The 15,310-nt window shown below is 29.0% G+C and overlaps 1 protein-coding gene across 1 annotated transcript; it reads right to left on the reverse strand.

Moving 5' to 3' along the window:
- Nucleotides 1-1,165: 1,165 nt before the first annotated feature.
- LOC100169625 (piwi-like protein Siwi) lies at nt 1,166-14,924 on the reverse strand. Its single transcript, XM_029485323.1, is given in 20 exon segments — nt 1,166-1,297; nt 1,358-1,505; nt 1,668-1,726; nt 1,729-1,824; nt 1,889-2,010; nt 2,650-2,818; nt 2,876-2,976; nt 2,979-2,990; nt 3,061-3,215; nt 3,274-3,563; nt 3,676-3,784; nt 3,852-3,997; nt 4,065-4,217; nt 4,309-4,485; nt 4,550-4,735; nt 5,095-5,111; nt 5,317-5,433; nt 5,642-5,681; nt 5,749-6,107; nt 14,903-14,924. Coding segments are annotated over 20 exon segments (2,595 nt in total). The 3' UTR covers nt 1,166-1,180.
- Between the last annotated feature and the right edge of the window lie 386 nt (nt 14,925-15,310).

The raw sequence follows: 15,310 nt of genomic DNA on the forward strand, positions 1-15,310 counted from the left end.
TGAATTTCTAACTCAAATTAATTTGCACATTTTCGTAATTTTTACGCCGTTTGTCAAAATTCGAACTTTAAATGCTTATAGAAATAATTGTGACAATGTATTTTTAATATTTTTTAACTGTCATTGTAACCATATATTAGGAGCAATACTCCCATTACATTTCTAAGCTTTTTTGATCTAACGTATAACATTTTATTGAAATTTATAGAAAAAAAAACGTAAGAAATTGGAAACTGAAAATGTCCTTGGACAGCTCAAAACAAGTCAAAATATTTATGGAGTACAGAAAATCCTCTTTTTTAAAAAGATAATTTTTTTTTAAGGATTAAAACTAAGTTTTAAACTCAAAATAGATTTATTTTGACTTCGCCAATCGTTTTTTTTTTTTCATTTTTTACATTTGATTACACCAATAATTACAAGAGTTAATTCATGTCATAGAACATGATATAGTTTTTCTTAATTTGTGAACATTTTTATTTTTGGCAATACTACGTTTTAGATTTTCGCCCTTCATATAATATCAATTTGAGGTCTTAATTACCATTGCAGCCCGAGTCTTTCTACTAGATCTACCTTTAGCAAATAGTTTTTGCTATGTTGTACATTTGTTAGACGGTGACAACACATGCCGAGCGGGTGTAGCGTGTTTAGCATCCCCGTAAGTCTTAATAATCATAAATCCATGCTTTATACAGATATCCTGTAATAAATGGTTCTCTGTATTTTACTAAGCCTCTACTCTAATTGAAATTAGACATAAAGTGTTAAACAGAAATCGGAAGTTTTCACTGTATAAATTGATGGTTGAGTCATTAATACTTAATTATTTGATCTAACTTTTAGGAACACTATAGGAGAGTAAAATTAAAAAATAAATTAAAAATGCTTGAAATAAAAATAAGCTAAAGATAACTTTATTCAATAATGTAAAAAAAAATACAATAGAGATCATTTGAATATTGTAATGTTAATTAAAAAATTATAATATAATTGTTAAATGTTAAAGATAATAATATTACATAAGTTATTAAAGTCTATAATAAAAAAGAAAACTGTATTCTATTGTAAACATTACTAAATGATCAATAAAATAAAAATATTAAAATATTACTGCATAAGAGGTAATTCATAAGAGTTGTTACTAAGAACTATGATGCCATACCAAATGAATACATCACTACAGAAAGTATAACAACTCGTCCAATCCATTGTGAGGAGCACGTTTGAGGGTCTGACCGGTAAGGAAAGCCAATTTGTGTGCCAACTGACATGGAGCAGGAACCCGCACAGTACCCTACAAGTGATGTTAAAATCATTACATGGGTATAATAAAAAGTTCACAAAGTATACTAACCGACCAATTGTAGTACATGTGAGTCAACTTGAATGTAAGTCTTTGCATTATATCAGGAGGAAATCTAAGTGTGTCCTCAATCACTTGATAATGTGTAGGAGTGACAGTGCCCTGCCTTACATTTAATGAAACTAAAAAGAAATCGTACCTGAAATTCATAATGACGCATTAAATATTGTATACCGGCTACTGTACAACAAACAAGAAATATAATATGAAATGCCAAGCCATACAAATACAATATAATTAAGATCTTTTTATTCCATTGTAAAATGTAAATTTAAGTGAAAAAATCGATGAGCTAGCTTACTTAGTTGGGTCTGTAACCACGGTATCAATAATTGTACCAGGTCGTGGATTTTCCATGCCTCTATCGGTAGGATAAAAAATCTTGCACTAATACGTTTGGTGACTATAACAAACGCAAATGGGACAGAATTGGGTCCATAAACTTGTTCACAAGCAGTCTAAAAAAAAAAAATGTATTACAATATGAAATCTAAAATATTATGCCTTAATAATATAATATACCTTTAAAAGTGAAACTTCAGTCTTATGGACATGCGATATTTGGCCTTCCCCAACACCATCTCTGTATACAATAATGGAAGTAGGCAATGACCCATTTTTAGCCCTATACTTGGCCAAGGCCTCTGAAAAATCAATTTTTATAAGTATTTTGTTTTTTACGCAATTTATAATATTATTGTCACAATTCAACATTAATTACACTGTAAATTTATTGTGATTTAATAAATATAATTATGTGATTATGCAGCATGTATCCCTAGCTGTTTCAAATAGAAGAGCTGAATTTAGTTATGTAATTCTTGTTTTTGGCAAAAAAATCTACTTTTCACTATGATTGCAGTGGTTGAAAACTTATCTATTAAAAGTTTCTAAATACTCTAGCTGTAAAAAGATTGGGTATTACTATTATTTAACATTTTAGGGTGTTTTAATGGGAATTATTGACAGTTATCCACATTTCACACGTGGTCTAATGACAAACAGATTATTAAGATTTGAAATTGTAGTTTCTACATAAATAGTAACTTGACAATCTATCTATATTACTCATATTTTAATAATTTATTTATATCATTTTTATTACATATATTTTATGTTCATGTATTATTTCACGTACTTTCAAAGTCAAATTTTCTAAGAAATTCAATGATTAGTCAGTAATTAGTTAATTGTAACACAACAGTTTGAAACGTTTACAAAAATGTAGGTTGTTGATATTATCTTATTTGTCAAACACAATATAAAAGTTTGTAAGTACTTACTAGTTATGGCAGTAGCAAAATGAACTGAAAGTTCTTCTCCACTTTGATGAGGTTCAACACAACCGAAGTAACTTGTATGAGAGTCATTCATGGTTGCTACTAATGCTCCGAATGATATATTTTTGCGTTGACTATCATGACATACATCGAAACCAACTATCATCATCTCCTGAAAAATTATTTAGGTAAGTAAATACAGTTGAATTTGAATACATGATATAATTACTTTTTTAGGAATGGTAACTAGCCAAGGAGCACCACCAAGTTTACAGTTTATTTGAATAGCAATTTTTGTACATATAGACATTGTATTTTTGCACATTTTTCTACTTGGGATGGTACTGAAAATAAATGTTAAATAAATGATTAATACACGGCATACACTATACTAATAAAAAATTCAGAAATTACCTGCTCTATCAATACATAATTTCCGCTTAATCAAACTATAAATATCACCATGTGCCGATGGAATAACACATAATATCAATGCCGGATTAGATTCATTTATTACTTGTTCCAAATGGCTTAAAAATGTATTTGCTCTTCCATCATTCATTGGGACTCTAAAAATTATACTTATGTTTATGAATATACAGTAGAAAACTTGCATAGAAAACTTACATAGTAGGCTTAGGTAGTGTAAAATTCATCCCTTGTGCAGCCTTTGCTAGAGTCTGAGCAAATACATAAGCTTCTCGACAACAGTCTTTAGAAGCTAAATTGACCCAATGCTTCACAATCGCTGAAGTGAACATTGGTAAAGAGCGTAAATTTCTTGTCCAATCTGCTTCTTCAACACCATTATACCCTCTAGTACGATTTTGAATTGGTTCCGGTTGTAAAGTACGACCAGTTAGTTCAACAAGATTACTACTTAAAGTCAGATTCCATCTTTTCAATTCGACTACAGACTAATTAATAATAATACAATAATATTAAATTAAAAAAATTTTACAAAAAGATTGATAGTTAAAAATCTCAAAGAATTATTATAAACTACATATAGTAATGAAAATAAATTACGTCAGGTGTTTTAATAAGGCGATTTGCAAAATTTGTTAGTCGTTCCATACATTCTTTAGGATTTACACGGGTGTGTATGGCCATATCTTTCATAAGTGTGAAATTATTTCTATAATTTAAAACAGGATAGTTTATACATTGATTAATAGTAATTATATACATTTTAGTTAGATTACCTCATCGCATCAGTTATACCAGTCATAACACATAATTCTGGAACAAGGTAAACCAATGTATCTTCTTCCCCGAATTGTCGTATGGATCTCTTATTTTTTGAAATCAACATTGGTTGCCTGACAGTACGAATGGTCAAATTCCATTTCTAAAACAGTAATAATTATGTTAATTTAGGTCTAAAATAATTAAATTCATCATAAGATAATATGTACTTCTTTGTAATATTGAATGTATGTCATTTTAGATCCATCTTTTTTACTGAATTCAGATGTAGGGTCAGAATTTTCATCTATGTCATCAATTCTGTATGTTTCGTTGTTGTATTTTGTCATCACAGTGCCAACAACCCCACTTATAAAGTTCATCTAAATAATAGAATATATTAGTCATTTAATTATTTATTTAAGGTAAATTTTACCGAAATCATACAAAATCATAATAAAGTTTTAAACTCACCATCCAATCTTTATTTCTGTTTCTATCAGCAGCACATTGGTTTAAAAAGTCCATTACTGTCTCTTGGCGCATGACTTTTGTTGACATTTCAGCGCATAACAAAATGTTATCTTCATACCTGCTAATTGTTGCTTCATATCCTGGCCAATGTTGAAGCTTATATTGAGCTATATCAATCTAAAATCAATTTAAAGGGGTCAGAAAAATAACAAAAATAATACTTATGGAATTACAAATTTACTTTGGCATCTTGATCATAAAAGTTCCTTCCAACCATTGTGAGGTTGAGATGACGGAGACAGTTACGCAAGAGTAAGTTAAAAACTTGAATATTGGCATAATCACCGGTCTCTATAACATCGGTGAATTTAACTGTAATTACTACAATTTGATCATCAGAGCGACATTTTGATGTAAGTTCAAAAACCTAAACGAAAATATTAAAATCAATTTATAATATTGAAATACCTAGTAGCATAGACAATCTTTAAACATTTAGTGAACAAATAGTGCCCTAACAAACTCCAATAAAATAATTCTTTTTTATAATCAAATAGCATTAGAATAATCAAAAATTTAAACAATACTTACAGGCGGATCAAATCAGCTTCCAGAAAACATCATTGATCCATCAAATAAATATCCTCCTAAACGTTCTCGGTGCTGACCTAATAACCCTTTTTTTGTACCAATTCTATCTTCTTCAGGACTGAAGTTAACTCTTTATTGGTACAAACACCAATTTGTATGTGAGGTTATGGGAAAATAATTTGCCAACAATTTTACTGACTGTCCAGAATTTCCTAAGGAAAATTTTAACATACAGTAACACATAATAACAAAAAATGGTACTAATATATTACATACATAATATGGTTCAATATTTTACTAATATGGTAAATTAAATGTATACACCACAATTAATTTCCTAAATAGATGTAATTAATAGTTTCAGTACATCTGATCACAGATGATCTGAATATTTAAAAAAAAACATTTAGTATTTACCCTGTTTCCCCTTTGCTCCCAAAGAAGATTGTGGTCTGGGTGCTCTATAATTTTCAACGTCGATTTCCCTTCGACCTTTTGCAGCTCCACTACCAACCGGTACGAGCGGTACATCTCCTAGTGTGAAGTTTTAATAAATATAAAATAAAATTAATATTTAAAAAAAATCATATAAAAAGAGCAACTTAGACAGTGTTAAGTAGTTCCATCAAATTTAACATGAACTTGAATTTATTTGAAATTATTAAGACAAGATAAGTTGGTATTATCATTTAGAATATATTAATATGCTTAACATAGATTTGAGATAAATTATATATATTACCTGAAGTCAAATTTCTAAGTCCTTCTTCAACTTGTTGCATCTTGAAAAAAAACACAGCATATAAAATAATACTTAATACATGTAGGAAATTTCAAAAGTATTCTTACTCTTGCCTTTGGGTCTTGTTTAGGAGCTGTCGGTCTTTCACTAGAAACCACCGGTCTTTGACCATGTGGCCTAGGGGCCCTTAGCTGCGGGGCACCAGGGGCGCGTTGTGGCATCTGACGAGTTGGACATTGCATGGTAACTGGCGTTTGATGTGGTTGTGTAGAATGTATTGATCTAGGTTCTCTTCCTTGGTAAAGCCTAGGCGGACCTGATGGTTTTTGAGACAATCCAGATGGACCAGATAGATGTTGTTGGTTTGATGGTGTTTGAGAAAATTCAGACGGATCTGATAAACCTGGTTGATTTGTTGATAAGTCAGGACGTCCACGAAATTTTCCCCTTGAAGTTCTAATTGGATCTATTTAAAATTATTCTACTATAATAATAGTTTGATTTCCAACAGCCCAATTAAAACAATAAATTATAAGTTATTTAATGAGTGAATACAGTAAACATCTTACATTTTTAACATTTCAGACTTCAGTATTCGTTCAAATTTATAATAAATATAATCAAATATGCACTATATAATATTATAATACTATATACAGATAAGTTCCTATCTTTCCGTAGTGTTTTATTATTCCATACAGATAGTAAGTCCTGCAAGATAAATAATTTTAAAAGTGTTCATGTTTATACAAGTATATAGAATACTTGTATTAGCTGTTATATAGTTCTTAAAAATTATATTTTACATTTATGAACCTTTCAAATTTATGGATAATTTAATTATAAATTTAAAAATAATTTATTGGCAGAATACAACATAATTTAACTAATTAATTATAATTAGTTAAGGAATTAGAAAAGGAGGAGTTGAAAATATTTGAGATAAAAATAAAAAATACTTCTTATAGCAGCAAAGGCTTCTAAAAGCATTAAATTATTTTTCAAGTCTCAGAATAGCGAAGTGAGTTTTAGCTAAACTTTGTCATTATAATAATAATATATTAATAATTAAAAATATTAAACTGTTAGGTACTGTACATAGTACAATAATCTACAATTTATTTTATTGATAGAGAATTAGAGAAACAACATATTTTGCAAAATACTTATTGCAATAGGTACCTATTTTATTTTTTTAATATAAAAATAAACATTAAACTATTTTAGTGTGATATTCAATTGATACTTTTAAAAATTATAGATAATATTTATCTATACCTAAGTATAAATTATGATTTATTGATTTAATAACAAGGCTGGTAAGATTAATGTTTTTTTTTAACTCAGTTTTTAACTTAACTTAAACTTTTTAACTCATTAATACCCTTCCTAGTATAATAATTATAGATTTATTTTTAGAGTAATGATAGCAATACTTGCTCGTATTTGTTTTAAGCTGACTAAATTCACTCAAAATCAATAATTTAGTACAAGGATTTATCACACTCATGCATAATATGTGTTACTTTTAAATGGTATCAAATACGATCGAATAATATATTGTAATTGTATTTTCGTTATTTTTTTATATCGATACAGTAAAACTGGTAATATAAAATATAAAATTACCAACATTTTATAATTTAACATTTATATGTAGGTAATACTATTGTTATTCCATTATGTTATTATTTTTATTATTACATTTTAATGTTAAAGGTTGATTCTATAATAACACTGATTACAGTAGACTACCCTTTCAAATACTAACAAAAATTACTATCTTCAGTATGGTACATTTGCCCAATCTCACAACAAATAGTGGGTTGGTAAAAAAGTATTTTCCCGGGCCGGTCCGAAATTCTAATCCGTCCCTGACTTGGATACCGTATAATATAAATAATAATCGATGCAACGGAGATTTGAACGTTTGGTTTATTTCAAGTCTCGGTATGCGTCATGAACAGTTATTACATCATAGGCAGGGCTGTATTAAAAAATTTTGCACCTCGGGGCACTTATAAAATTCCTCTTCTCTTATTGGCCGAAAAGAGGAGGTATGGGGAATTCCAGTGTCAAATATAAAAATTATAAATACCTACCTATATTATACAATTATAAAACATTAAGTGTACTTGTAAATTTTAAATAAAGGAACAAATTCGCTTTAGTTTCACGCTTTTTCCTGATTTTTTCGAACATGTATTTCAACGATTGAAGAACGATGGTGCAAAATAAATTTGCAGAAATTATTATTTTGGAAGTTATATCCTTCCGAATTTCTGTTTTTATGCAAACGCACAACGTTGCAATTTACCGCCTGCACCAGTGCAGCCTTTAACGAATTTTGATTTTATTTTCAATCTATCCAGTATATTTTAAATCGTTAAGACCAGCACATTATAATATAGGTAAGCGTTCACATTGTACGGTACATTGTTTAAAATGCATATAACGCGGAGACTTTGTACGGTCGGGTAAAAAGGTAGATTTCAAAACGCTTTGTATACTATTATGTACATAGTGTGTATAATATAAACAAGTCTAAAGTCAAGACTATACTATATATAATTGAGTTGAAATATTATTTGATGAATCTAAATATCTTATACATTCCAAATAGTAGGTAATCGTTGATTATTAGTTATATTCAGTTATATTTATTAGTTAAATGTATAAAGATTCACTCTAATTCTTAAACTAACGGAGCTAAACGTGATCTGCTGAGCGTACAATTTGCTACGTTACGCACTTGTTAGACCGAGACAACAAAGTGGCTGCCACGTCCTCTTAAGTCTTAACCATATTTACGTCTATGCATCATATCATGGTGTCGAACTTACTTTTTATTACATAATTCCGTTCTGTGTGCTATGTATGAGGTAAATAAAAATCGATCTCTACATATATGTCATACCTATATGTCTTCATATATGTTTCATAATCTCTACATACATATACAATCCATGGCATAATTAGTTCGTGATAGATAGGTACATATACGCTAAAATTATAACTGTTATTATTTTAATTAATTGATAATACAGTTATACAGGTAAGTAACGCAACATCATGTCTTCTATAAAATCTGCAATCATTTTTTTCAACTACATTAGTGCCATGGGTTTATAGAGGAAGGTTATGATAATATTTTATATTATCATATTTATAGACGAGCTGCGATAATTCCTCAACCATATTCTATAACATAAATATTATAGGTATGCATAACTGTGATTATAGTTGTAAAAATTATTGATATTGATATTATTTATTTATTTATTTATGTTGTATTATAACGGTTTTATCGGTTTATTATTATTAAACAAAATTTTTATTGTGAATTAATTGATTTTATTCAATTCTGATTTTTGGAATTTATAAATAAAATCTATACTGAGACCATTTTTTTAAAATGCTGTCAAATTGTTTTTGTATTACTTAATAAGGGGTAGTCCCGTGGCAGTACAAACTTCTGTTTTTCAAATGTGAACCCCCTTTTTTACTTTAAATTATTTAGTGGATAATTTTTGTTTACCTAATTGAAAATTCGATTCTAGTATTTACGTATTACCTAAGTGACTTAATGTGTAATTTATGTGTCGGAATATACGGCCTAAAGTTTCAAGTCACTTTTCAGAAAATAAGCAAAACGTATCAACTCATTTCTGCATGTATTTTTTCATATACTGTAATGTATTTTTCAACAAAATTTAGTTATATGATCTCTCTTACTCATGCACTGTTAAAATGTCCTTGATGGTTACTAGGTATAAATATAAAATAATTGTATTATAAATGTGTAACTGCAGTATTTTTTCGGTTTTTAAAAAACAGTGGGTGGCCAAATGTTTTCGCTTCCACATTGATTTATTTGTCAGTTGCATTATAAAGGAAACCAATACACCATTAGAAGGTTTTAAACCTGCAATATGGCAGTATATAGTTTGTTGTATGCTATACACCCCCAAAACATCACATGCTGTTCCCCGAAAAATAACGCTATACGTTATACAGCGTGCCTATAGGCTATAACGTATTACGTTTACAAAAATAATATATATTATATAAAATACTTTCTTATAAAATATGCAAAAGCCGTAAAATAATATGATGTATCATTTTACATTTAAAGTAAAAATCCCTATTCCCTGTGCCGTTTAATTATTATACTACCATTTTACTGGAATGGAAGTAGCTTTTTACCATAGGTACTTATAATTTATATAGTATAACAATAACTTCTTCTTCCATAATATAATTCAACTAGCTCACCCCGCGCACTTCGTTGCTCGTTATAAAATGCCAACTCTATATGATTCAAATACTTGTTCAATTCGTCATTTAATATTCGGTGTAGAGGTGTCAAAAACTTAAAAATGTTCTACTAATTATAATAGTCTGCAACCAATAATTTAAAAAAAAAAAAATATGTTTGATTTCCATCGACCATCGCGTGAAATTCAAATGATAATTATGCAAGCGCCCGCCATTTCAAAATTCGAATTTTAGAAAACTCTTAGTGCACATTTATATAGTGGTACCGGGAAACTTTCAAGTCTCAAACTATCATTGTTTAGGCTTTATGTTGATCAGTCGGTGGGTCAGTCAGGGCACATTCGATTACATTATATTATAGCCATCCCACCCAGCGTTGTGCCGTATACCTACATATTATAATATGTATTTTCAAAATATATTCAAACTTTATAGTATTGAGTCTTGTTTTATAATAGTTACAATAGTTCTATCAAAAATTATAATATTTACATAAAAACATCTAATGTTAGAATAAACTACGATTGTTCAAATAAATTATATTTTAAACTATGTCAGGCATTGATATAAAGTGGACTATGATAATTTATACCTAATTATTATCTGTTTACATATATGCGTCACTGCTTCAGTTTAAAATAATGTTATATTATACTTAATATATTTTTTTTTAATTTAGTGAACTTTGGAGTTTTATTATTACTTACTAGCTGAACCCGTGCACTTCGTTGCCCATTTAGTGTACCAACTATATGTGACTCAAACTTTGTTCAATTCGTTATTTAATATTCAGTGTATGGTTTCAAAATTAATCTTAACTTTTCCGTTGCCTGGAATAAAAATACTGATTCGCAGCAGTACATCATCAGGTAGGCAATAGATCTGCGGTAGATCGCGGACCCCGTGCTGTATTTACGTTAATGTATGATTTAACTCTAAAGTATCAAAGTCATACCAAGTTTGTAGTATTTTACCTATGGTGGACTGATATGATCGATTATACAAAATCCTATCTAACATAACCGTACTAAATCAGATGATAACACAACGCATACAAAAGAATTCATTCAAATCGGTCTAACCATTTAGGAGGAGTTCAGTCACAACACACGTACAGTAGAATTATTGCCCTTAGCATTACATTCTGCAATTCATTTTTATATTATATGAAATCAACAAACATGCCCGATTAACCAATAGCAACCAATATAATATAATGAACTATATATCGCCACTGTTGTATTTTTGACATACCGATTTGAGATTTCCTTCCTTTCCGGTGGATTTTTGATATTGATACTGTTGTATTTTTGATATTGATTTGAGATTTCATACTTTTTCGGTGGATTTTCCTAAAATTTTATTTCGTAAAACCGTCTCATGGCAGTTACGAACATCTTCAAAAAAATTTGAGCCAAATCGGACCAGCCGTTCTCGATTGATGAATTGTTATACATTTTTGTCTCCATTTTTATATAATACATAGATATAGATTACTAGAATATAAAATTATTTTTTGGGAAAAGGTATTCTATTGCACGTATGCCTACTTTGGCTATTATACAACTAATATCCGACTGCATACCTACACAAAACCTATACCTATGCAATATTAGGTAAATATTATAATTTATAATATGAAAACGTACATCTGCCGTATTTTTGTTTGTGGAAGAAGAATAATAAATAATAATATTACCTACGTACTTAAAAATATACTTATATACCTGATATAATTTTATGTTCCTTACACAACAAACACACACACATACTACATACAGGACATAAACACGTACGCCTGCACGTACTTAGTATTTACATATACATTACACTTACACCAATGCGTATTGTTGTGACAATAATATTCCAGTACCTACCCAATATTATAATTTATATTATATAATTATATTCACAAACTATAAAAATAGCTACCAAGGTTTTTTAATTTTTTCGCCAACTACCATCAGGCTGCTTAAAATTGTTTGTAATGTATTGTGGTCCAATGGAATGTGACGAATTGTAAAAATCAGTTATGAGAATGATATGTATTATATTTATGTGTAACAGATATGTTTGACTTCCTAAATATATTTTATGTATTTAAGGTGGCAAAAATCTAATGTTAAAAGAATATAATATAATATTAGTACTTTTAATTCGTATTATTTTCTTTATATTATTATTAATAAGTATTTTAACTAGGTTTTTAGTAAAAACTTTTGACTAAATTTACCATTTATATGATATCTAAAATATGATGACTATTAGTTGAAGAATCTAAGTCAAAACTCAAGACTATAAATTCAAATTTAATAAACGTGAGATTATTACAAAATAAAATATTATTTGGTAAACGTAATATGTATATTGTTATTTACATTTTTATACTAATAAAAATACATAAAAATGTTTTTTTTTTTATTATGAGGTTTTTAAGTTGGGAACTTTAACTCCTAAGTCTAGTGGTGCGGTGCTTCGATAAATCAGCAACAACCATTAATTATAATATTATATTCAGGGACTGGCACCTTCCCGAAAGTAAGCGGGTTTGGAACCGGAACCCTCTAAATATTGGAAACCGAAACCTAACCCTTATTTAAATTAATATTAATACCGGAACCTAACCGGTACCCTTATTTAAATTAGTTTAAAAACTGGAACCTTACCGGAACCGACACTTTTACTAAACAAATTTTTTTTTTTTTGATAACTGGAAAGAAACCGATACCTAAATTTTAGTTTTTCTGGAAATTAAACTGGAACCGAAACCAAAATTTTAGTTTTTTCTTGGAAGCAAACAGGAACAAGAACCGGAACCGTACAAATCATCAAGTTTCTAGTCCTTAATTATATTATAATCTATAACTGCATAGGCGCGTACCAGTAAAAGTCTTAAAGAGCGACGCGTGAACGCCAACATCTAAATAATAGTGGTTTGATATGGGAGTTATGGCATATTATGATATTGTGTATCTAGATATAATATAAAGTGCCAACGCGCAAATAAACTTAAAATATAGTACCTTTTACCAACGACAATATGGATAAGTAAATTAATTAATAACACAACACATCATATATTTAAACTTGATATATAACTTTGATAATTGAATAAAACAATAAATATAGTGGGTACCCAATACAATATAAATAAAGGTGGACAAGCGGGTACCTACCACCTTGCTCTACAGTTTTTGTTGTTGTAATGAATGTGTAATATTTGAATGCAATGATAAATCATTGCAAACGAAAATAAATTATGAGCGGAGACATTCTAGTGCCTTGCATACTTGTATAAATAATCAAATTTAATAGGTAAAAAGAAATTATCTAAGATCGAAAATATCCCACGGTTATAAATAGCCTGAGTTTCTAATGAATTTTTTCTTTTTCATAGAGGCACAAAAACTTGTTGGGGACCTTTTATTAAAATTTCTTATGTTAGCTATGAAAAGAAAAACATTTATGAATATCTAAATCAAAAATAATTCACAAAATTTGAATAAATGGCCAAGGCTATAAAAGCTCAAAAATAGTCAAAATAGTTTCAAATTTTTACCATGCATGAAAAATGCTAATATATATATTTGGTGAACTTTTCTGGAGATACAAAATATAAAAAAATCGAATAATGGGAATACGATAATTTACTGCTGGATATCAAATATCATAAAAATTATAAGTTCAAACAGTAAACACTCATAAAAAATTAATGTTCATTTTAAATAAACTTTTTTTTGTTAAAGTCAGAAACATTTATGTGAAGTCTTCTGTTAAACATTTTAATTTTTACTATGAAAAGAATAACTTTTCTAACTTAATAATAATTTACAAAATTTGAAAAATATTACTACCTATGTCTATAAAAAGCTAAAAAAAAGAGTCAAAATTGTTTGAAAATATTACTATGTATGGAAAATGGCCATTTCACATTTTAAAACAAAATATCAAAAATGTATGCAATGGTACATACAAATTCGTTAATTTAACAATGAAAATCATATATCGTAAAAATGTTAAATTTATATGGTGATAAAAATTAATCTTACTTTCCGGTAAACGTTTTTTTTTTTGTTTAGGGTAAGAACATTTGTGGGAAGTCTTCTATCAAAATTTCAAATGTTAGCTATGAATGACACAACTTTAGTAAAAAGTCAAAAAAATTGAACTTTAAAATACCAAAAAATAATTGATCCCATGTATTTTTAATATTTTTAAACTTCCATTAATGCAATTTATAAACAACCTAGCATTTTAGATCGTGACTTTTTTGGGACAGAGCGCTTCGAAGATAGTTATTTTCATAATTTTCAGCTTTTAAAATTGAGTTTTAATCATTATAAACAAGTTTGATACATTCATTTGACGCCAACTAATATAGGTATTAAAAACTACAACAATTGAAAGTATAAAATATAAATGATGAATTTTCGTAAGCTTGACTTTTTTTATTGTATCTATAAAAAAGCGGGGCTTGTCCAACTATGATGAAGACGTGGTGCCCGGGGCGAAGGCCCCGATCGCTCTGCCCTAGGGACGCCCCTGATGTACCTAACTGAGAATATGAGAAATATTATGTATAATAAATGTATTCTTTAGAAAGTGGTCGTTTTGTTTTTAGAATTTATATTGTGTCAGTAAATATGAAAAAGTAAATTTATGAATCACTTATAAATTATATTCCAACTAAAAACTAATAAGTATCTATCAATTATTTTCCCAGTTTTCCTACCACATAATATTAATTTTTTCAAAATTAAATAAATAATGTTCATGACGTCGAGCTGCATTTAAAATCGGAGTAGGTCAAATCGGCAACGTCGCATTCACGCCAATTGACGCCAGTACAACAAACCGAGTTTTTATAAGTAGTATTGGCGTAAAAAGATCCTTCCAGAAACACGTAGGTACCTAACCTACATGGCTATACACTACGTCTTGGAGACGACCATAAAATATGTAATGTCCTTGCAAGTGATCAACCATATTCTCTGGCGTTGGCCATTACAAACCGAGGCGATCGTCGCGGCGGACTATTCGGGGAATTAAGGGGACAACGAGAAGAAAAAACTGTGACGCCAGACAATATTATTGTAAAGATGAACATTGTGTGAGGGTGGTGAGTAGGTACGGGTAGTGAGACGTCATTAATTTATCTGCCCCGCCACAGTGATGTCAAACGACTTGGGTACAACATATAATAATAATGAAATTGAATTCTTTGTTGTTGAGGGTGCGGACCAATAATATTTACTTCAGACACGAAAACACGTACTTGTTATTTTATTTACTTGTTGGTTGTTACAGTATATTATATTATTATAACGTGCCGAAAACGCACAGCCAAAATATTAAGGGTGCAGCAGCCAGTAGCATGCCAGCATATTATGT

This window comes from Acyrthosiphon pisum, chromosome X (assembly GCF_005508785.2).
Source record: "Acyrthosiphon pisum isolate AL4f chromosome X, pea_aphid_22Mar2018_4r6ur, whole genome shotgun sequence".
NCBI classification, from domain to species: domain Eukaryota; kingdom Metazoa; phylum Arthropoda; class Insecta; order Hemiptera; family Aphididae; genus Acyrthosiphon; species Acyrthosiphon pisum.